We start from the raw sequence: 25,573 nt of genomic DNA on the forward strand, positions 1-25,573 counted from the left end.
TTTTGAAGCTAGAAGGAGGTTTTGTTTTTATAATGCCTGTTGACAGAGTGCAATAACAGTATCTAAGGAAACGGGTAGAGGACAACAAAGAATGGAGCATATTCATGGCGAGAAGCAAAAGCTCTAGCCCATTGAAAGGCTTCTTTTCCACCCTGGCCACAAGGACATATGCAGTGGTAGCCAAGAGGGGATACAAAGCTGCTGCTGATGGCTGATGTGAACCTAGTGGACAGGGCTGCTTGGGAGAGGAGTAAGAGGAGGAGGCAGGTCCTGCAGAGCTTGAGTGGTGGTTTTGGTTGATGGGAGAAATTTTGGTCACCAAAAGTGCCTGCTTTTGCAACACATCTAAATGAATTGTCTCTGAATAGGATGGCAAAAAAATACCAGCGCCTTTGTTAGTTACAAGTCGAAATGGTAGTGGCTTTTTGTAGATGACTGCAGCAGTGCTCTTCTCCCTCTGTGAGGCTGAAAAGACAACTGCAGAGGAATAAGAAACCTTGCAGCAATGCTGGTGGTGGAAGTCCATTTACAAGAAGCCATGGTGTATAATTGCAACCTGAATAGGAGGAAAAAAATGTTTAATTTTTTAAAGTAGGAAAAATACCAGGCTGGAATGTTTTGACAGTGGGATGTATCAGACACTTTGATTCTACATCACAAAAGAGATGTTAAAATTCTTTGCTTTAAACATAAATCCTATAGGAAATGTTAATAAATTATGTATGAAGCAGTGTGGCTCCTTTCCTTTGTTAATGTAGCTTTATGCCATCAATTAGGTTATTCAGGAGTAAATCACTATAATATGAATTACTTTATGAAAAATTATAGTGACAGATTTTTCATAGGCTTAATATTTAAGATCTATATTAAGTAATTTTATATTATTCTTTACTTTTAGATATTACTGAATAAACTCTAAAGACAAATATTTTAAATTAAAGCACCAAGGTTTTTCTTTTAGATGTATTTCTGTTTAGTAAATACTCTTAAGATACACTCTTGATATAGTGTTTTCATTGCACTTATTTTTTTCTTTTTCTTAAATGTCTAAAAACATATGTTTTCAGATTAAACATGGTTTTAAATACTGTATCTTTATGCATATTATGGTAGCCAGCCTGCCACACCTCCCTACTCCCTGAACAGGATGGCAGTGGCTTTGTAAAGCCCTTCAGGATCAGTGACAGTGTCTCTTAAATCGTGCTTATATAGTAGAAAGTCTTCAGAGAACCTGGAATTTTGTTTCAGTAATTTTTTTCAACATAAGGAATTGGACTTGAATAAATTAGGCTATATAATGTTTCCACTGATAAAGCAGTTTTATTCTTTATTTAAACAATTATTTCTGCTTTAAGAATTATTTGATCATGGATATCAGGGTTAATAGTCCTTAAGATCTCTTTTTAAAAATCTAATGGAAACTGTAGCTAGAATTAAAGATGTCACATTAAAATTGCAAATGAAGTTTAATAGCTAATACCATTTAGTTCTTTGAACCTCAAGTTAGGATAGTCTTTGAGAGTTTATGATTATCTTCTTTTACTATCTAAATAGCTCAGTGTAGCATTATTTTCATTTTAAATGTTAAGAGTATTATTAATTATGTTGTGACTTTATTCAAGGTCATGTGTTGTATAAGGATGTAAAGAACAAAGGTCTATAAAACTTTCATAATATGTCTCATTACATAATGTATAAAATAGCATATAATAGAAATTATTTGAAAAGCAATGTAAGTCATCGACAAATTATTCATTAAATGAAAAATAAATCTTACTTGGTATTGAGTTTTTAACCGTGATACGAGAATGCTTTGTAAAATACCTGATAGCAAGCAAATGGAGAGACAGCAGTTTCCATAATGACATTCGTAACATACTTTTTTTAAAGATCATCTTATTAATCATATGCACACTTCTAAATAGAATAGCCTTAGATTGGGTTATTTTCTGGAATTAAATAAATAAATGAAATAAGAAAAGTTGATTTCTTTCCCCTTGTGGTGTGAAATACCTAAGACTGAACTGTTGGCTTTTGTGGTCTTTGAAATTGAACTATTAAGGAATTCAGAAGTTAAATATTCATAAGTATGCCTATGAACTGAAAGCTATTTATTAATGCTCTGTGGATTTTTGTCTTATCATTTTTCTCTATTTTTTGCTGTCATTAATTACAATTTAGCCAGCCTTTTTATATTAAATGTTCTCCTTAATTTCTTAATTTTGACCTTCCCCCTCTCCTTTTTTTTCTTTCTCTCGCTCTCTTTTTTTTTGGTATTACAGTCTGAGTGAAATATTACATAGGACACAAGATGAGATAGGGCATTTTGATAGAAGATGACCAATACTTGAGGGTGAACATTCACTATGTATTTGAGTACCTACTAAATGCCAGACCGGTAAAATGATCTGGAAAGTCAAATAAGACATGGAAACCTACCTCTAAGAAACATAATAGAACTAAGTGAAATGTTATTGCTAGTTTTTGCTTTGGCTACTCCTGGGATCTTTAAAGGTTTATATCATCTAAGATATCTTCTCATTTAGAGGAATGTAGTAGTTTGCTATGTGAAACACCATGCTTTATAAAAATCTGCTTGGAATCACAGATAATTCTGAAAAGTAAATTACTTTGAAGGGTCTTGAATGTAAAATGAGAAGGTTAGATGAAATGATTTCTAGATCTTCTAGTGCTCATAGTCAATTATCTGTGGTTCTTGATTTCTGTAGGGTCAACTTCTAGAAGGAAAGTTACACCAGCTCTTGTTTTGGTATAGGTGGCATCTCTCATGTTATATATTAGGTATGTCCTTGAAAATTGATATTTGTAAATCAAATCATGACATCATCAGTCCATGTAGGGCAAGCCTTATTCCCTTTATTCTCATACCATACTCCCACTCCCTTTTTAGGCACTCATTCAAATGTGTTCTTAAATATCCATCAGTTCTCGGGTGCCTGGGTGGCTCAGTTGGTTAAGTGCCTGCCTTCAGCTCAGGTCATGATCCCACGGTCCTGGGATCGAGCCCCACCTTGGGCTGGCTCCCTACTTAGCGGGAGCCTGCTTCTCCCTCTCCCCTCTGCTTGTGCTCTCTCTCCCTATCTCTCTCTGTCTCTCTCAAATAAATAAAATCTTTAAAAATATATATGCATCAGTTCTTGTGAAATATTTAGCCTCATTTTATGTGCCCATTTTTTCTGTAGTTAATGAGGATTTTTATTGTGGTAAAATATACATACCTAAAATTTACCATCTTAACCTTCTTTGAGTATATAATATAATAGTTCTGTGGCATTAAGTATATTCATATTGTTGTGAACGTACCACAACCAATCTCCAGAACTTTTTCATATTTCCCAACTGAAACTGTACCCGTTAAACACTAGCTCCCCATTTCCTCCTGTCTACAGCCCTGGCACCATTTTTCTTTCACTTTCTATAAATTTGACTTCCTAGGAACTTCATATAAGAGGAATCATACAATATTTGTCCCTCTGTGACTGGCTTATTTCACTTAGCATAATGTCTTCAAGGTTCATCCATGTTGTAGCATGTGTCATAATACCCTTCCTTTGTAAGCCTGAAAATGTATACCACATTTTATTTATCCATTCGTCTGTGGATGGACTCCTGGGTCACTTCCACCTTTGGCTATTGTGAATAATGCTGCTGTGAATGTGGATGTACAAATAATCTCTTTAAGTCCCTGCTTTCATTTCTTTGGGATATGTATCCAAATTTGGCTTTTCTTTTTCGGGTGGTGGGGAGAGTCTCAAACAGGCTCCATGCCCATGCGGGGCTTGATTTCACAACCCTGCAGTTGTGACCTGAACAGAAATCAAGAGTCGGATGCTTGGGGCACCTGGGTGGTTCAGTAGGTTAAGCGTCTGCCTTTGGCTCAGGTCATGATCCCGGAGTCCTGGGATTGAGCCCCGCATCTGGCTCCCTGCTCAGCGGGGAGTCTGCTTCTCCCTCTCCCCCTAACCTCACTTGTACTCGCTCTCTCTCTCTCTCACTCTGTCAAATAAAAAAAAAAAATAAAGTGTTTAAACAAAAAGTCCAGGGCACCTGGGTGGCTCAGTCGTTAAGCGTCTGCCTTTGGCTCAGGTCATGATCCCAGGGTCCTGGGATCGAGCACCCACATCGGGCTCCCTGCTCAGCGGGAAGCCTGCTTCTCCCTTTCCCACTCCCCCCTGTTTGTGTTCCCTCTCTCGCTGTGTCTCTCTCTGTCAAATAAATAAATAAAATCTTTAAAAAAAAAAAAAGTCGGATGCTTAACTGACTGAGCCACCCAGGCGCCCCATCCTAAATTTGTTTTTTAATTTACATAATTTTGGAACGTTTATAATTCAATACTGTTTTTAAGATCTATGTATTTTACTTTGTCTGTCTAGTTTTTGGTGCTAATTCGTCTGTATAGTGTTAGGTAATATCTGTGACTGTTCCTCTAGTGAAGGTCCTAGGTTTTTTCCAAATCTGTTTTACCACAAACACTGCTATGGTGTACATCCTTCTGTGTGACTCTTTTTAGACTGTGTTAGTTACCCATTCGTATAACAAATTACCTCAAATCTTAGTGGCTTAAACAACAAATATTTATTATTTTAGAGTTTCTGTGGAGAAACTTAAGAATGTCTTAGTTGTGTGGTCCGGCTCAGAATCTCTTATGAAGTTGCAGTCAAGATGTCAGCCAGGGCTGCAGTCATCTAAAGGCCTGACTAAACTGGAGGATCCACTTCCAAGATGGCTCACTCACATAGTCTGTTTCTCTTGACTGTTGGCAAGAGGCCTCAGTGCAAGAGGCCTCAGTGCTTTGCCATAGGCCTCTCCATGGAGTTGCTTGAATATCTTCATGACAGGGCCGCTGGCTTCTTCCACTGATCCCAGAGAGAACAAGAAGGAAGCCATCTATGACATAGTCTCAAAAGCCACACTGCTACCATATCTTCTTTATTAGAAGTGAGTCATTATTAAGTCCAGCCCACATAAAAGGAGATAAATTAAGCTCTACCTTTTGAAGGAATAGAGTCAAAGAAATTGTGGGTATATTTTAAGATCACTACGTGGCCGGTAAGAAGTTTCAGTGGAATTTTTTCCTAGGAGAGGGATCACTGGATCATAGGGCATTTTTTCCTATTGCTGTTGTAACAAATTTCCACAAATTTGGTGGTTTAACACAGCACTTTATTTTCTTATAGCCCTAGAGGTCAGAAGTCTGAAATGGTTTTCACTGGCCCAAAATCAAAATAGCAGCATGCTGCACTTCCTCCAGAGGCTATAGGGGAGAACCCATTTTCTTTTTTCTAGCTTCTAGAGGCCACCTGTACTGGCTTCTGGTCCCTTCCTCTGTCTTCAGTGCCAGCAGCATACTAAATCTCTCTGACCCTTTGCTTCTGTTGTTACATATGCTTCTCTGACTCTGACCCTTCCATCTCCTTAGAAGACCAAGACCCCTTGTGATTACCTTAGGTACACCTATATAAATAATTCCGGAAAATCTCCCCATGTTAAGACCCTTAACTTAATCACATGTGCAAAGTCCCTCTAACCATATAAAGAGCTTCAGTGATAAGGATGTGGACATCTTCACAGGGCCATTATTCTGTCTACTATTGGTGTATATATACACAGTTCTTTTTTCTTTAGGCTGAAGTTTTTGAGTTTTGGTTATTTTTTTTTGAGTTATATTTTGGTCAGTAATGTTACTTTTTTAGGTAAATTCACATTTTCATTTACCAGATTTATTTAAAGTGTAGTATATAATGTCACTCGTATGGTAAATAAATAGAACATTGAAGAATATCAAAATATATTTGCACTAGCTATTTTTAGATTCTCGGTTTTATTATCACTTAACGTGTGTCAGTATATTAGCTACTTCTGAGATAGTTTATAACAGAAAGTAAGAAATGTTAAAGCAACATGGCCTTGTACCTTTTACGCTCGTTATCACACCATTTCTGTAGCTACTCTATCCACACCTCCTCTTCCTCACATTGCGAAATCACCTAGCCACGATGTGGTTCCCGTCCATATTTATGTTCTTACCCCTCCCTTTTTTCAGTGATTCCTCTACACTGAATTTCAGCTAAGTTAAACTGCCATCTATTCCCCCAAATATACATCATTTTTCCAACTTCTGAACTTTGATCATGCTGTTCTGTTTTCTGAAATACTATCCTCTCACATTTATGTTTATTAGCAATTACGCCATCTTTCAAGTCCCTTCTTAAATACGTTTACATTCTGAATGCTTTTCCTAGTTTTCTCAGCAAGGTGTAACTCCCATCGCGTTCTGTCAGATGTTTTTAAATACAAATTTGCCTTTGAATTGTAGGTAATTTGTATCTTAGCCTGGGGCCCCTGTAAGTCAGAATCTTGAGACAAGACTTTGGGTGAAATACTTGCTTTGGGAAGTGATCCGGGAGTAGAGGGCTGAAAGGAGTTAAGTAGCAAAGAGGGACAGCCAGCATAAGCATATGTTCTCGCGTTGGTCACCACTTTGGACAACTGTGGCTTGATCTGTCAGGACTTTTTGAGGAACCACGTAGAATTGCCCGACCATAGGAAAGAATTATATATACTAGCTTCCATTTCCCTTTAGTCGAGGATTGTTCCATCAAATGTTCATTCTTTTATAGGTTGTACATGCATGAATGTTGGGGACCTATACTGGGGTATCTCTAGGACAAAATGCAAAAGATACCCGGTGTAGCTAATGTACCATCGGTTTACATCTGCAGTGAGCTGATTGATGCACCAATGACTAGAGTTAAAGGAAGCCAAGAGAATGTAAGGTGGGACACAAGTATCTGATATATTTGTATATTGACCCAATTTACCCTTCCTAATGGAATATTACTCCTTTGCTAGATAATAAGATACTTGAGAATAAGGAACGTGTCAACTTATCTTTCCTCCTAGTCTTGTAAGGCTCTTGTGTTGGAGTACCACAGACTGGTGGTTATAGAAATCTATTCCCTCACAGTTCTGGAGGCTGAAAGTCCAAAATCAAGGTGTCCTTAAGATTGGTTCCTTCTGGAGACAATGAGGGAGAATCTGTTCCATGCCTCTCTCCCTAGCTCCTGGTGGTTGCTGGCAATCTTGGGCATTCCTTTGCTTGCATCTCTCTTACTCCAGTCTTTGCCTCTGTTGTCACATGGTGTTTTCCCTAGGTCTCTGTGTCCATTTCTTTGCATAGCCTTCCTTTAAGGATACCAGTCATTGGATTTAGGGCCCACCCTAATCCAGTAAGACTTCATCTTAACTTGATTACATGTGTGAAGATCCTGTTTTCAAATAAGGTCACTTTTCAGAGATACTAGGGGCCAGCTACCTATGACTCAACATATCTTTTTGGGGAACACAATTCAAGCTACAAAGTCTCCTTATAATATGTGTATGGTGTCTTGTGAATAGTAAGTTCTCAAATGTTCATTGATTTGAATTGTATAGCCACAGAAAGAAATCCATCATCTTACTATTTTAATGGGAAAGTCATCTTAGACATTCTTTGAATTTGTACCCTTGTTTTCTCTCCTTTGCCCCCCGTGGCTGATAAAGCACTACTTCAGTTTATTCTTGCATGTATTTGTCTTTTTGTGGCTATCATAGAATAAAGCATTTTGGGAATTACAAAAGCTAAGTATTCAATAATAAACCTTGTCTTAAACGGTAGAGAAACAAAACTCACTAAAGTAACATGGAATAGTTAGAGAATAAGTAAGCCAAGTTTTGTGGTATTGACTGTATAGTCAACAGAGACTCATTATTGGCTGGAAGGATAGGAAAGTTTTATGTAAGGCAACAGAACTGGGCCTTAAAGGATGGAGATACGTTAGCAAAACAGAGGAAAAAGGATGGGGTATTCAAAAAGGAGATGAATTGTGAACAAAAGTACAAAATAATCTGTACGGAATCATGATGAGGGACTTGAGGAGGGACTTTATATTGAGACCTAATAGAAAATAAGTTTGGAAGGTAGACTGTTATCAGGTATAACAGGTCATGAAAGCCATATAGTGGTAGTATTATATTATGTGGTCTTTAAAAGCATGAACATTGGAAACAGATAGGAGTTTGAATTCTGGCTTAACAACTTGATTTGTATTCTTAGGGAAGTTATTTAGCATTTTGAAAGCTAACTCTAAAATGGTAAGTGATACCTGCCTTACAATTTTAAGAGTGAATGAGCTATATATATAAATACACACACACAACACACATATGTAGGGCACTTATACTACATAGCATATTGTAAGTATGCAATAAATGGTAGGCTTTCTAAATTTCACATGCCAAATACAAAGAAAAGTACATATATAGAGGATTTAAATGATAGAACTTTTTATATTTTTTCCTTTTTTTTTAAAATTTCAGTGGGATAGGGGCACCTGGGTGGCTCAGTCGGTTGGGCGGCTGCCTTCGGCTCAGATCATGATCCTGGAGTCCCGGGATCGAGTCCCACATCGGGCTCCCTGCTCAGCAGGAAGTCTGCTTCTCCCTCTGACCCTCTTCCCTCTCCTGCTCTCTACCTCTCATTCTCTCTCTCTCTCTCTAATAAATAAATAAAATCTTTAAAAAATAAATAAATAAATAAATAAATTTCAGTGGGATATTTATGAAAATTAATCATGTTCTTGGCTACGAGACAAACCTTAAAAAAATTTCCAAATAATAGCAGTTTTGTAGGCAGCAGTCTTCAGTCTAATAAATAAGAAACTAGTAGCAATAAAAAAATGCCTCAAAAGTCATGTTACACACCTAATAATTAAGAACGATCTTCCAGGTACCCCCAAGATCAAAGAGGAAATCTTTTTTTTTTTTTTTTTAAGATTTTATTTGACAGAGAGAGACACAGCGAGAGGGAACACAAGCGGGGGCGTGGACAAGGGAGAAGGAGGCTTCCCACGGAGCAGGGAGCCCAATGTGGGGCTCAATCCCAGGACCCTGGGATCATGACCTGAGTTGAAGGCAGATGCTTAATGACTGAGCCACCCAGGCGCCCCTCAAAGATGAAATCTATTGAAATTATAAATTATCAAGAAATAAATAAAGAGGAAAACACTTCTATGTAAAATGTGAAAAATGAACAAACTAGTAAAATCATGAACAAGTATGGTTTTTTGCAGGAACAGAAGAGGATGGGTCAAAATAAGATCTTATAATTGACAGCAACAAATTAAAAGAAAAAACTATCTAGTTCTATGTTATATCAAAAGGTGTTGTAGGGGCGCCTGGGTGGCTCAGTCGTTAAGCATCTGCCTTCGGCTCAGGTCATGATCCCAGGGTCCTGGGATCGAGGCCACGTAGGGCTCCCTGCTCAGCTGGAAGCCTGCTTCTCTCTCTCCCACTCTCCCAGCTTGTGTTCCTGCTCTCACTATGTCTCTCTCTTTCAAATAAATAAATAAAATCTTAAAAAAAAAAAAAAAGGGTGTTGTAAAAACATTTAGAAACTACTCCTAATAAAAACTTAAAGGAAGGGACGCCTGGGTGGTTCAGTTGGGTCATGATCCCAGATCCCGGGCATCTAGCCCCATGGCAAGCTCCCTGCTCAGCGGGGAGTCTGTTTCCTCCTCTCCCTCAGCTCCTCCTCCTGCTCATGCGCTCTCTCTTTCTCTCTCTCTCACACTGTCTCTCTCAAATAAGTAAATAAAATCCTTAAAAAAAAAAAACCTTTAAGGAAAATACTTAAAAAGTATTTACAGAAATCTTAGGAGTAAGACTGTGTGTGTGTGTGTGTATATATATATATATATGGTGAAACACTAAACAATTCCTATTAAAATCAGGGATAAGATCACTATTCAACATTATTTTTAAGTTTCCAGCTAACAATTAAGAAAAAGAAACGAGGTGTAAATACTGGGAAAGAAGAGACAAAATGACCTTTAATTATAAATTATATGATTATAGGCAGAAAACCCACAAGAAAAACTATTAGAACTCATGGGATAATTTGAAAAGGTGGGTACATAAGGGTTATGTATTAAATAAAATCAGTAGCTTTTATCTGTACTAGCAGTATCTGGCATGGAATGGTGGTGGTTATTCACAACAAAAAAACCCAGGAATAAATTTGATAAAGCATAGAACCTTCTCTTGAAAAAAAACTAGAAAATTTGATTGAAGGACCTGAATTATTCATGACACAGAGAGCTAAGATTTAGTACCATAGAAATGTAATCTGTCTCAAATTAATATAAATGTATGCGGTGACAGTTTTAAGTATACATGAGAATTTAGCATATGGTAAATACATTTCTGTTCAGTGGAAAGGAAATGTTTTGTTTAATAAGTAGTGCTGGTGTAATTGGTTATTCATATGAGAGACAAAATTAAAGCACTATACTCATACCATATATAAAAATAGAAATTCTGTGTGAATTAAAGACCTAAATGTAAAAATAGAATTTCTGATGCCACCTAGTAAATTAATCACTTGTATTTATCACTTCTTTCTCCTAAGACCCCATTTAAGTGATGGTAAAAAAAAATTTTTTGAAGATATGTACTTATAATACCATAGAGTGAGAGGGAGCCAAGTAGAGATTTGCAACAAATTTCTGGAAGATGAAGAAATCATGGAAATTAAAAATGATTACTGAAAATTAATCAAGGACCTAAGACTTCCTAGTTCTCTGTTCTTTCCAGCATAGCAGGTTACTTCCTGTTATTTAGAAGTGAAATAAAGGGGCCTCTTGGTGGCTGAGTCATTAAGCGTCTGCCTTCAGCTCAGGTCATGATTCCAGGGTCCTGGGATTGACCCCATATGGGGCTCCCTGCTCCGCGGGAAGCCTGCTTCTCCCTCTCCCGCTCCCCCTGCTTGTGTTCCCTCTCTCGCTGTGTCTCTCTCTGTCAAATAAATAAATAAACTCTTTAAAAAAAAAAAAAGTGAAATACTAATCTTGAAAATTTTTAATAGCCTTTGAAATTATTTGTCATACCTTTGGGTGTTAAAAAGCCAGAATTGGGAATTCATGCTTTGCAGAGGCCAGGGGTCAGCAAACCACTGCTGTTTTTGTAAACTAGGTTTTATTGGAACATGGTCATACCCACTTTTTTTTTTTTTTAGATTTTATTGAGAGAGAGAGAGTGCACTCAGTGAGGGGAGGGGCAGAGGGAGAAGGAGAGAGAATCTCAGGCCGACTCCCTGCTGAGCCCAGAGCCCAATGCCAGGCTTGATCCCAGGACCCAGAACCCTAAGATCATGATCTGAGCCAAAATCAAGAGTTGGACACCAACTGAGCCACCCAGGCGCTCCTGGTCATGCCCATTTATTTATGTATTATCTGTGGCTGCTTTTGTGTTAGAAGCAACAGAGGTAGTTGTGACAGAAATCATAGGGCCTGTAAAGCCTTTTTTATTACCTGACCTTTGCGGAAAATGTTTAACCAGCCTCTGTTTCACATAATTTTGGTGGCCATCTAGAAGCTTGACCTTACTTAGGATGGGCTTGGATGGAGCCTAACCAGATTAAGTAGCCATTTGCAGAATGTAAGGAAGGAAGAAGAAGTAGGCAAAGAATATAGCAGATAAGAAACTGAACATCACGACTTACTGGGTCTTAGCAGAGAATAGGAAGAGAAGTAGAATGGAGGATAAGAACCTGCATTGGTGGTTAAATAAAGAGAAAATAATTAAAAATAGGTGAGGTGCTCTGCTTGGAATTAAAATTCTTTTTTCGGTATATTGATTTTTTTTTTATCTAACTTGTTAAATTTTCATATTTAAGATTTTTCTGGGGTTCTTGGGTGGCTCAGTCAGTTAAGCATCTGTCTTCAGCCCAGGTCATGGTCCCAGAATCCTGGGATCATGTCCCACTTTGGGCTCCTGTTTCTCTCTCTCCCTCTCCCTCTCCCTCTGCCACTTCCCCCTGCTTGTGCTCTCTCTCTCTGTCAAATAAATAAATAAAATCTTAAAAAAAAAAAGAATTTTCTGTTTTGTTTCTGCCTTTCCAATCATTATTCTTTCTAGTAATTTACTGTGCTAATTAGCACTTCCAGGATTATGTTGAATAAAAATGTTTAATAGTAGACATCCTTATCTTGTTCTTGATTTTAAAAAGAATGTCTCAGATGCCTGGTTGGTTTAACCTCAGTTGGTTAAGCGACTGCCTTCGGCTCAGGTCATGATCCCAGGGTCCTGGGATCGAGTTCCCCATTGGGCTCCCTACTCAGCGGGAAGTCTTCTACTGCCTCTGCTCCTCCCCTCGTGCAGTCTTGCTCTCGCTCTTTCTCTCTCAAAAATAAATAAAATCTTTTTAAAAATTTAAAATGAAAAGAATGTCTCTACCATTTCACTATTAAAAATGTTTACTGGGTGCCTGGGTAGCTCAGTTGGTTAAGCATCTCCTTCAGCTCAGGTCATGATCCCAGGGTCCTGGGATCTGGGATCGAGTCCCGCATCCCGGGCTCCTTGCTCAGTGGGGAGCCTGCTTCTCCCTCTGCCTGCCCCGCCCCCAACTTGTGCTTGCTCTCTCTCTCTCTCTCTCTGATAAATAAATGAATAAAATCTTAAAAATAAATAAATAAAAATATTTACCTTTTTTGCAGTTTCCCTGTTTCCAGTTTATTAAGAGTTTTTATCTGGAATAGCTAATGAATTTAATCAAATGTTTTTTCTTTGTCTCTTGAGATGATGATATGATTTTTCTTCTTTAGTATTGTATTTTTTTTAGATTTTATTTATTTATTAGAGATTGCGTGCATGAACACATGAGCAGAAGGAGAGGGAGAAGCAGACTCACTGCTGAGCAGGGAGTCCAAGGAAGGCCTCTATCCCAGGACCCTGGGATCATGACCTGAGCCAAAGGTGGACACTTAACCGACTGAGCCACCCAGGCACCCCTTTTCTTTAGTATTTTAATGTAGTGAATGGCATATAAATGATCTAATGTTAAGCTATCCTTGCATTCATAGAATAAACTCAGCCTGCTTCTGTTGTAGTTTCTTTACTGTATACTAACATATTGTTTCCTGAAACTTTGTTCAGGATTTTTATATCAACATTCATGATATTAGCCCTCAGTTATTTTCACACTACCTTTGACTTTCATACCACGATTATATTGGCCTCATTGAATGCATTAGGGAATATTTCCTATTTATTTTTATTTCTGGGTAAGTTTTTATAAGGTCAGAATGATTTGTTTCTTAAATGTTTATTTTCTTTGTGTGGTGGGAGGAGAAGGGAGAAGATATTTACTGTTCTAATTTTTCAGTAGTTACAGAACTATTAAGATTTCCTATTTCTTCTTAAATCAGCCTCCCCCACCCCTCACATTTTGTTCAAGTTCTTTGGTCTCTTCTATTTGTGTAATAATATTTAGTCTTTTCAAAGAACCAACTTTTTGCTTTGATCTTCAAACTACCAAAGGGTAATCAATAAAAAGGAAGACTGCTTCTCAACAGACCTCAGGCCTTTTATTTCTAGAGGCAGTGACTGTGTTTTTGCATATCCTTTCAATGACATTTTTTATCCTTACAGTTCTTTTATTTTTGATATAACAGGATGGACCATATGAGATGTAGTGACCTGCACTTTCTTTTTCTTTCTTTCTTTCTTCCTTCCTTCTTTCCTTTCCTTTCCTTTCCTTTCCTTTCCTTTCTCCTTTCCTTTCCTTCCTTTTCCTTTTCCTTTTCCTTTTCCTTTCCTTTCCCTTTTTGCCTTTTTTTTCTTAACATCAACCTCATTCTTTTTAATGCCAATGTAGTATTCCACTGCATGGTTGTATCCTACTTACTTAAAAGTAGTTATGCTTTTATACGAAATAAAAACCTTCCCACTTGCTTGAAGTAACCTGATATAGTAGTAACAGACATCATCACTTCAGAGAACTCCTTGAAAGAGAGGGTATATTCCATTTAAATATCTTTAATTAAAAAACAAAACTGTTTTCATAATTTAAATGCCATGTAATGTTCTTAAACGTTTAAATCTCTGTTCCTTTTGCAGTTTACCTTAGGTTGTAGGAGTAGATGTAATTTTATCCTGTTTCTTATGGCCACCCTTTTGCCTAATGCCATTTATTTAAAGTCCATCTTTTCACATGTATTTGAGATACTACCTTCATTATGACTAAATTTACGTATATTTACTTCTGGATTTATGTGTGCATGTGTGTGCATGCATGTGTTCCCATGGTTGATCTATTCATATGACAGTATCATAGGTTTTAAAAACTTTTGTATTTTTGAAATAACTTTGGACTTAAAAAAGAGTTGGAAAAATGGAACAGTAAGTTTCTGTATACCCTTCACTCAGCTTCCCAGCTTCCCCTAATGTTAACATCTTACATATCAGGACTAAGAAATTAATTTATTGGTACAATGCAGTTAACTATATATAGTGTTTTATTTATAAAGGCTTTGTACAGTATTTTAATATGTGGTAGGTCTATTCCTTCTCTTCTCTTTTCATACTTTGCCTTTTTTGCTTGTTTTTCCAAATGTCTAGCTGCAGAAAACAAAATGAAAACAAATCTTACATAGCATATTTATTGGGACTGCATAAGATTTATAAATTAACTTGGGGGGAAATGACATCTTCATGATACTGAATCTTTATGTACATGAACAAGGTATGTTTATAGTTTTCCTCATATATGTTTTGGACTCTTTTTGTTCAGTTTATGCTTAAGTGTTTTTTACTTCTAAAAATTATAAATTGGACCTCTCCTAAAAGGAAACTTCCATTTCATCCTCTATCTGATTTCTCTTTGCACATAAAGGAAAGATTTCTGTATATTTTGGACTTCATTAAATTACTCAATTATCTTATTATAGTAATATTGGGTTAATTTTTTGGGATATTCTAGGTATATAATTATGTCATCTGCCAGTAGTATTCCTTTTTTTTTTTAAGATTTTATTTATTTATTTGACAGAGAGAGACAGCGAGAGAGGGAACACAAGCAGGGGCAGAGGGAGAGGGAGAAGCAGTCTCCCTGCTGAGCAGGGAGCCTGATGTGGGGCTTGATTCCAGGACCCTGGGATCATGACCTGAGCCGAAGGCAGACACTCAACGACTGAGCCACCCAGGCGCCCCAGTAGTATTCCTTTCTAACTTCATTCTTTAATTGTGCTGACTAGTATAATGAGTAATAGTGGTAAAAATGGGCTTCCCCTGACTTTAGGAATAGATCTACTGTTTCCACGTTAAGTATGGTGCTGGCTTTCCGGCTGATATGGATCATATTAAAGAAGAGTCCTTTTAAATTCAGTATTCTCAACAAGAGTGGGCATTGACTTTGTAGAACATCTTTTCACCATCTTTGGCATAATCATATTTTTTTCTGTGTAGATCTATTAGCGTGTTGAATGATACTGATTTTCTAATAGTGATTTTTATTGGAATATTTGATTTTCTTTTGATAAATTACATTTTCTAGAATATTAAGTTTTCAAATTTATTTGCATACAGTTGAACAAAGTAGTCTTAAGATTCTTTTGCTTTCTTCTCTTTCTGTTGGTATTTTTCTCTTATTGCCATCTAAAAGTGCTAGCAAATATGTATTTTTTTAATCAAAACAAAACAGTAAAAATAGTTCCACTAATTAAAAAAAGTGATCCCAAACTTCTTACATTATTAATAATAATTATAACTCCATATTTAATTCTAATTGAATATTCTCTTGCCAGCCTGAAACTTTTTTTCCTACTTGCATTAATTTCCTAGGGTACTTGTAAATTTGTTTTTCAGTGAACATTTGAATAAAAGTTTAAGTAAGAGTCCCTTTGCTTTCTTCTCCCCTACCCTACTCTTATGGGGTGAGGGTCTCTTTAATGGGCATCTTGACACTACAGAAAAACAAATTGGGATGTTTGCATACTCTGATGAAAGTGAAAGATTAAGAGATTTTCCCCATTTCATGAGATAAATTTTGATTTTTTTGAATGTTGAGTGACTTGCAATTAAGATACATTTCATATGAAATTCTAATGATTGCATAAAATGCATTCTAACGTAAATTTATGATTTCTCAAATTTTGCATAAAGCAGTTTTGAGTTAGAGAAGGGTGGTTGCAACATCTTAAAAGGATATAGGAAATATATTACTCCCTGAAACATCTTTTTCCCATCAAATTATATGAAATACTCTGCTTTCTAGAGCAGAAATGACTTTAATGCTTGTGATTCTGGAGTGGGTGGGGGAGAAAAAAATGTTCCAATGTTTTAATTGTCCGTTTGAAGGGTTGAATTTTTCCCCCCCTCAATAAAGAACACTTTGTCTATGCTCATTTTGCCCATCTGGCTCTTTCTGTAATTGTGTAAGGTTATAACCTGCATATCTTTTTTTTTTTTTAAGATTTTATTTTATTTATCAGAGAGAGAGAAAACGTGTACAGCAAGGGGAGCGGCAGGCAGAGGGAGAAGCAGACTCCCCCCTGAGCAGAGAGCCCAATGCAGGACTCAATCCCAGGATCCTGGGATCATGACCTGAGCTGAAGGCAGCTGCTTAACCAACTGAGCCACCCAGGCATCCCTATAACCTGCATATCTTAACATAACTGTGTATACCTGTCTCTCTCTGTGTTACTACCTTTTATATTGTTTTATTATTTTATTGCAAAATTGCCTGTTAAAATTTTATTTGAAGTAAAGAATTTCAGGGCTTGCATTATTAAGTTCTGTCAGATCCCCACTTCTGTTAAACAGTTTTTAATGTGCTGTATATTTTCAGACCTGCTTGTTAATGGGATGACGTAAAGCAGATAAATGATCATACCTATGAATTTCTCCTTTATTTTTGAGATGTCTCTATCCTTTTCAAGTAGCAGAATTACTTCTTTACCTCTTATCCCTTGGGCAGGGGGCAGAAACTTTTAACAATAGATTGAAATTAGGTCTTACTAAGGAAGATATGTTACATGTGTACTTTTATAACATAACTTATATTTACATAGCACTTTTCAGCCTGCCTTTTCTTCCTTACTTCTAACAGTATCCCTGTAAATTATATTTGTTCAGGTAGTAGATAACCATTTTACAAACAGTGAAATGAATTAAAATGAAGGGGCAAAGTAAACCATGACCAACCCTAAAATTAAGACTTTTGTCTCCAAACACAAATCTAGTTCTCATTGTTTTCAATCATAAAAACTTTTGTGAATAACTGCCCACCTTCCAGGACCCACTTCCTCCTCAGATGACGGTGGGTTGCATCAGATTTATCATTAACTCATTGGAGAAGTAGCTAGACCTGAGTCCTTCGATTTCCCTTGTTAAAGGCCATCAGTTGCTAAGCTCCAATACTGTCATGACTAGCCAGTGTTAAACCTGTCTGCCTTATTTTGTGTAGTGGATTTTATTACAGAAGCACTTTCTTTTGTCAAGATCTTTAAGTATTGTTTATATAAAAAAAAAACTTTTGTAATGCTTTTTAGCTCTAAAAGAGTTAAGATAGAATTTTATTTATTCCAAATTGAGTTTGGGATTAAACTAAAAAGAGAATCTGGGTCTTCTGAACTTGGTTAGTCTTAATCTACCTCCTAGCATTCTCTGATTCATGCTAAGGACCTCTTAACTACCTGACTATCTTCTCTTTCTTTTCTCCCTCTTCTTTCACAGTGATATAATTAATTGCCAGACTCTGCCTCACTTCTCTTTGATAATTTCTGCTTCTAAACTGATCCATTTTCTTTAAGTGTCTTTTGGCCTCAGTTCTGAGCACAGTGGGTCCCAAGACCACATAACGCTATAGCATGGCCTATTATATTCATCTTTTTTAATAAATGTAGAACTTTATTTTAGTAATTCTTACTTATCATCTTCCAATTAAAAAGATTGAAGTCTCAAGCTAATGCTCTCCTTTGTATCCATTTTGTTCAATGGCTGCCTTTTTAATGAGGCCTTCTTGGAAGTTCAGAACTGCTTCACCATGGATGTTATCTAAGACTAGCCTTCTGTCAAAGTGATAGAATGTAATACCCAATCTCATTAATTCATTCTGGCTTTAAAATTATGTAACTTGAACAAAATCCATAAATAATATTACCGATATGAACTTCTTGTCAATGATTACATTTCATTACATAAGTTTTACCTGTAAGACCAGTTAAAGTATCTTTAAAAACTTGAAAAAAATTCTAGCCTGACAGAAATCTCATCTACCTGTGAAAAGGCAAATGTAGTCAAGCACTACTGAGGTTCTCTTCTATTTTAGTTCTCCTTGTCTTCAGCTAAGACTCTAGTGTTTCATCCTCTTAGAACTATAATGCTGCTTAAACAATATTGTTATTAAATGTCTCCAGAGTTTTGTTTCTTTATCCCTTTCTTTGTAAACAAGCAGCCACGTTATTTTTAGTAGTGAATTTCAAAATCCTTTTTAACCTTATAGGTCCAAGGGTAGCCAAGGATGGCTGCAGCTTCATATGATCAGTTGTTAAAGCAAGTTGAGGCACTGAAGATGGAGAACTCAAATCTTCGACAAGAGCTAGAAGATAATTCCAATCATCTTACAAAACTGGAAACTGAGGCATCTAATATGAAGGTATCAAGACTGTGACTTTTAATTGTAGTTTATCCATTTTTATTCAGTGTTCCCTTCTGCAAATTTGGGGTTAGATACTTTGCTTACTTAAAAGTGTATTTTAAGTTAAGCCGCAATATGTAAACTCTTTCTTGCAAAGTTAGCATGTAACAAAATATATTAAATTAATCCAGCGAATCATAGAAAGAAAGTAATTGTAAAAACCCAATGGCTAATTTGTTCTTAGTTATTTTTAAGCTTAAAAATAAGAGACCAACCTTAGTATCACTATACTGAGGCTGGGTGTTCTGCATAATTCATAGAAACTAGTTTCACAACTTTAGAATATATCTCAGTTATTAAATATAGTCTTCCTCCCCAGCTCTCCCAGATCTTGTCTCCACTTAAGTGCCGCAATGATAAATGATCAAGAAAAACAGAATGCCCTACTGTGAACGGTTCAGAACTGAAAGTCAGTACCTGGTCCTATTCTTTGTTTTGCCACAAGCCGAGCTGTATCACCTCTAGGTACCCTTCTGGACTTCAGGTGCCTTATTTGGAAAATAAAAGTATCACAGTAGCCTAGATGATTTCCATGTCTCCTTCAAGTCCTGAAATTGGTTTGCCGAATACCATTGAAAGGTTGTGATAACCTCCAAGGAAAGTTATAAAATATTCAGTCTGCAGTGGGATAGATATGTTCTAATTTCAAAATAATTGAGGTTAAAATTTTAGCCATTTTAATTTCCAGTACTTAGGTAGATTCCCTTCTCACTGAACTTAATAACTTTATAGATTTGGAGATTCATCAACAAAACTGTTAACCTCTTTCTCTTTTAAAAATTCTTCCTGCTTTGTGTTGTTTCTGCCCCTTGGCTGTTTAGCATCTGGGTGCCTGATGCTATTCTTCCTGTCTGTTCACTACCCTCTTATTCCTTATTCATTGCCTATTTTCTTCTCGTTCTTTTTCTATGCATTTTGAGGTCTCCCTGATTCTTCAAGCTTCTGTACATCACTGAACCATTTTTGCTCCCCTTTTACTCTTTATTGTCAATATCATAACAGTTCAGCCTTTTACTCATATGTACTATTCTATCTATTCATAAATCTTTCCTACTCTAATTACCTATTTCTGTGGTTAAAAACTGTCCTCAGTGAGGACAAATCTCCAAGATACCTACCTCCAGTCCTTTCGGAAATAAGGTAGACTTTAAGAAAACATGTTTTTTCACCACAAACTGTGAGTGACCTTAAAAACAGCCAAATCAGTTATCTAATATTAAAAAAGAATAGTTTGCTATACTGATCAACACAATGTATCTAAAATTATTGTACATGGCATGTGGTTTTAAAAGTTTAAAGATAAAAAGAGTAAAATTCCCAACAGGACTACTCTTTTATCTACTTTGGGAGGTATATTTTGCAAAGAATTCCTCTTGGCAGGCCTATCTGGATGTTTTATAGTGCACAGTTTTGAGATCCGTTTTAAGTTTTTGCTTAACTACTTGAACAAATTCAAAATTTATTTTTGGGAGATATTTTAACCTACCCTTAGACCCATCTCCATGTTGAATAGGAATGTCTTGGAGTAAAAATACAAGTTAGACCCTTAAATTTCTACAATGGAATATCGGGTTGACCACTTATCCATGTGGTATATCATATTGTATATCATGAATATTGACACTTATGTCTGAATTCAACCATGAATTGATAATTACTCAGCAAGTGCTTCTGCAGACATCCTTGCAAAGCCATCCACTTATTTCTTTAGGATTGGGCATATGGTATCATAGCAGTTACAACTTTATAATGAAATTACTTATGTATCTCTCCTTAAGAGGATTTAAGCTGTTCAAGAGCAGGAACCATGACCATTTGTTTTGTCTTAGAATATTGATTTGTGAAAAGACACTTGGAAACATTGTCACTTCCCACATTGGATTAGTTAATCCAAAACAATGGTTGTTTACCCAAAATCACATATTATTCTTTGGAATACATTATGTAATCTTGAATCCTGTTTCCTGTTCATTAACCTGTTTGCCCCAAAGAAAGGCAAGGTGGGTCCTCTTCAACTAGGTAATGTAAGGATTTCTGAAATTTATGCAGTAGTACCATCTAGTGGCAAAAAAGAATACTGTTTTGCTGTTGATTACAAGGCATTGATACAAATAAACTATAAAAATATTTTGTATGTGTGACAGGGAAATATGTGTACAACTAATTAGGGAAATGTGAACCCTATGTATTTGAAAACATTAAGGAAATGTTTATTTTTTAGGTGTAATGATGGCATTGTGGTTGTGGTTAGAAAGGATCCCTGTTTAAATATATATCTGAATTATTTATAGAAGAAGTAATATGATGTCTGAGATTTATTTTCCAAATGAATTTGAGTCAGGGAAGGGAATAGAGGAAGTGGGTATGGATATAGATGAAACAAGATCATGAGTTGATCATGATTGAGGTGGGATGTGAGGATACATGGGAGATTGCTATATTCTCTATACTTAGGTTTACGTTTGACATTATCTGTAGTAAAAATATAGTAAAATTAAATAGAGATTTCATGGGATTTAGATGACCTGGAATTAGATAAATGCAGGAATTGTAGCTTAAATTTAAAAGAAATTACATACTGTACTTTTTAATTTGGGGGCTAGAACTCAACTTGATTTACTTTAAAATGCTGAGCATAGCAACAAAACCATGGTCATGTAGAGATGTTAAGCATTAAGCTGAGAGATGTCCTGGTATTAAAAAAAAAATTATCTGTAGGTAAATTAGTAATGAACTATTTATGTCTTTGTTGTATTTTGACAGAATGAAATTTTATAAATTATAACTGCAAAATCATATACATGTAGAATATCTTATTTTCAGAGTGTAAGAAGAAATTAGAAATAAAAGCTCAGATTGACACATTTCATAATTTATTTTGAAGATTTAATTATCAAATATACTTGTATTTGGTAATGAAAAGAATCTGTAACTGATATAATGACAAAAACAGAAGTGGATCAAGTAGCAGCCTCCCTGAAATGACACAGTTGCTCATTGATAAATATTTTCTTTTCACTGATATCACCACAGAGAACATTTCATCTCTAATAAATAATCTTTTAATGTTTCTAAACTCTTAAAATATTTTAAGAAATAATGTGTGGTTATATAAGGTAAATAACTAATTTTTTAAATCCAGACTTCCAGGATTTATAAATACAAATGAATATTCTCTCCTTCCCCAAAATTGCATACTAATTTTAAAAGCTGCCATTTCTCAAAGCATTTTTTTTGAAGATTTTATTTATTTATTTGACAGAGAGAGACACACCAAGAGAGGGAACACAAGCAGGGGGAATGGGAGAGGGAGAAACAGGCCTCCTGCTGAACAGGGAGCCCAATGCGGGGCTCGGTCCCAGGACCCTGGGATCATGACCTGAGCCAAAGGCAGATGCTTAACGACTGAGCCACCCAGGCGCCCCTCTCAAAGCATTTTTTTAAAATATTTTATTTGGAATTACTTGGCAGTTGTGTCGCATTTTTTTAAAAAACTCTTTGAAATTGATGACTACTTCTTTTAGGTTGAATGCGGTACTCAGCTCCAGGGAATCATTCCTACTGCAACAACTAAAAAACACTGGATAAAATACAAAAATCATACTTTAAAAGACGTTGGAGAACAGAACTGTGGAGTCATCGAGGACTGTATTAACTAAACTTGATAAGAGGAAAGAGCCCTTTCTAGAATAACTGACACTGCTGGTGATTTTCTTCCCCAGGGATATTTGTTAATTCTGAGCACAGGCTGCTGTTCATTGCTTGCACAAGCAGGACTCCACTGGAGGAAGGAAACTGTTGTAGGTCTTGACAAACATGTGGCCAGATATGAAGTATTGACATTTTAGAGGAGCCGCAAATGCATGGCTAGTTTTCCCCATGGAACATTGGTTGTGTCTTGTGAAGGATGCTAGGGACGGACCGGGAAAGCTAAATGTTACAAGGCAAAGTCTTGCTATGGGAAAGACACATTGCTTTCACACAAGAGGGCTCCTTCTCAAGACATGTGCCATATTTTTAACTTTGTGGAGTAGAAAATTAAAGACCCAAGCTCACTACATCCAAAAGATAGAATTTTTAGGGCTAAGGAGTCAGGTACCACCTGAGAATAAGGCAAAGTGAAATATTCTATAATCTTGCAGTGCTTGAGAGACACAGACTCACCAGAGGGAAGGGGCCTGTATTAAACATAGCTGGTTTTCCTTTCAAGATAAACATCAGATTTGAGGTCTGTAGAGGGTAGTACACTAAGGGCTGAGGAGACAGAAACCTGTATTATTTTCAGTCTAATTTTAGAGGCACATTCACGGAACTTGGCAAGTCAAATCAGATGTAATTTTTGCTTGAACTGCACCTGCAGCCCATTTTTAGTTCCTGACTGGATGGAGGAGGTAAGACCCCAATGGTGGAAAGGGCAAACTCTAAAGGAAAATATATCTTAAGTCTTTTTCTGTATACATAATGATTGGCATACAGCTAAAAGTTCCAAGAAAAGGAAAATGAGTGATCATTAAGAGAACAGATAGTTAATAGAAGCAAATCCAAAGGTGATCTAGATATTGGAATTAGCAAAGATTTTAACGTATTATTATAAATGTCTTAAAAAAAGATTTGAATAAAATGGATGACAATTCAGAAAATTTAGACAAAGAATTTTTATCTATAATAAGTAGTCTAAACCCAAAAAATAGTTTTACTAATAACTTATTAGATGGGCTTGTAAACACAGAATTAATAAACTAGTGAGAAGGTAAATCTATAGAAAATATCGAAACTGAAGCACAGAAAGATAAAAAATGGGAATAAAAACAGTATGGGGGCGCCTGAGTGGCTTAGTTAGTTAAGGGTCTGACTCTTGATTTCGGCTCAGGTCGGGGTCTCAGGGTCATGAGATCGAGCCTTGCACTCAGTGGGAAGTCGGCCTGAGATTCTCCCTCTCCCTCTGCCCCTCCACCCTGCTTGGGAGTATGTGCGCACACGCGCGCTCTCTTCTCTCTCTCTCTCTCAAACATTTTTTTTAAAAAACGGTACATAAGAGTTATGAGGGACACAGGCAAATAGATACAGGCAAATCTGAAGTGTCAGAAGGGGCAGGGATAGAAAATGGAGCCAAAGTAATATTTAAAGAGATAATGGCTGAGAATTAGTGTAAAGTTGCAAAGTTATTAAGCCAGTGTGATAATAGATTAGACTAGTTGACTAGCAAAAATAGAGTGGAGAAAAGTAGCTGCACATTTGTGGTTACTTGATTTATGACCAAGGCATCCCTGCATTTCAGTGGGGAAAAGGTGGTCTTTTCAATAAGTGGTACAGGAGCAATTAAATATTTGCATAAAGAAAAAGAAAAAAAAGGATCTCAGAGCCCTACCTCATAATATATGCAAAAATTAATTCAAGATGGATTATAGACCTAAGTGTGAAAGACAAAATGGTGGCTTCCAGAAGGAAACATAGGGAACAGCTTCATGTTTTTAGGTAGGCAAAGATTTCTTCAACAGAATGACAAAGCACTAAACATAAAAGAAAAAACTGATACATTAAAACCAAGATCTTTTGTAATGCTTTTAAAAGCAGATACAAGATAATATCTTAGTGACCTTGGGATAGGCAAGATTTCTTAGGACACATAAAGGACTAAACATAAAAGAAAAAAGATGTAAAATGGACTTCACCAAATTAAAAACTAAATTTAAATTAAAATCTTTTCAAAAGACTTCATTAAGAAAATGAAAAGGCAAGCCATAGACTGGAAGAAAATATTTACAGTACATTTATCTAACAAAGAACTCAGTACAGAATATATAAAGAATTTTTGCAAACCAATAACCAAAGAAAGTCCAATTTTAAAAATATGGCCAAAGTTTGTAAAGACAGTTCAAAAAGGGAGATAAATGGCCAGTTAGCACATAAAAGGGATTCTGTATCCTTCATTATCAGGGAAATACAAATGTTATTTCTCTTCATTCAAATCGCTAAAATTTAAAAGACTGATCATGCCAACTTGTGGAACATCAGGATGCTCATACATTGCTGGTAGGAGTATAAAATAGTACAGCCACATTGGAAAACAATTAGGCAGTTTCTTTTAGAGTTAAATCCTATGACTTAGCATTCAGACTCCCAGATACGTACTCGAGAAGTGAGTACATATGTTCACTAAAAGATATGTGCAAGAATGTGCATGGTAGCATTCTTCATAATAGCCTATTAACATGTAACAACCAAAATGCCCATCAAGAGGATAAAGGATAAATCAATTGGGGTATATTCATACGGTGGACTACTACACAGCATTAAAAAACAATTAACTGATACATACAACAGCATGGGTGAATCTCACATTTGGTGAGCAAAAAACATGAGACACAAAAGACTATATGTTGTATGATTCCATTTATATGAAGTTTGCAAACATGCCAAATTGAGTCTTTAAAAAATTTTTAAACTTTAAATTTCAATAATTTTATTTACCTTTATGGTTACAACTTTTATCAATAGATTTCTGACAATATGTATAGAAACTTTTTTTAAAAACTCTTAATACAAGTTGTGCATATTTAATATTTTTTAAAATTAGGAAGTTGGGACAAAAAGATACCACATCACCCATTAAAAATTCTTTCTGTATTCTTTTTTAAATCAGAGGTAACCTTTGACAGTGTATATATTTTTCTCTGCACATTCTGTGCAGGCATGCATTTGATGGGATTATATTTTGCAGCATGCTGTTTAAAAATATATCATCATCTTTTCATATCATTAAATATTTTGTGATATTACAGTTGCATAGTATTCCATTGTATGGCTAATGCTGTAAGTTTGATTTTTATTGTTGAATGTCCAACGTTACATGGCCTTTTAATTTGGTTTTGATGTTATTTTAATTTTTTATTATTTTTAGTTTTGAAAAATTTATATGTCCTATGACATGCCAAGGATTTCTTTTGTTGTTTTTGAACTTCTACATCTTTGTACTTTTTCTAAAAACAGTATTTTTTGTAATACCCATTCTTGAAAAATTATAAAACAAGCCAAAAA

The 25,573-nt window shown here is 35.9% G+C and overlaps 1 protein-coding gene across 5 annotated transcripts in view; it reads left to right on the plus strand.

Moving 5' to 3' along the window:
- Positions 1-25,573, plus strand: part of APC (APC regulator of Wnt signaling pathway) — a 129,193-nt gene that overhangs the window by 33,057 nt on the left and 70,563 nt on the right. For 3 of the 5 annotated variants that reach the window (XM_028102697.2, XM_028102698.2, XM_028102699.2), the window contains exon 2: positions 18,341-18,493. The exons of the other annotated variants lie outside the window; for them this stretch is intronic. In XM_028102697.2, coding sequence (XP_027958498.1) covers positions 18,359-18,493 — 135 coding nt within the window. In that variant the 5' untranslated portion in view covers positions 18,341-18,358. The remainder of the gene's footprint in view (positions 1-18,340; positions 18,494-25,573) is intronic. 5 annotated transcript variants of the gene reach the window in all.

Source organism: Eumetopias jubatus, unplaced genomic scaffold (genome assembly GCF_037043125.1).
Source record: "Eumetopias jubatus isolate StellerSeaLion01/CBP00866 unplaced genomic scaffold, mEumJub1_p1.0 scaffold_5, whole genome shotgun sequence".
Taxonomy (NCBI): Eukaryota; Metazoa; Chordata; class Mammalia; order Carnivora; family Otariidae; genus Eumetopias; species Eumetopias jubatus.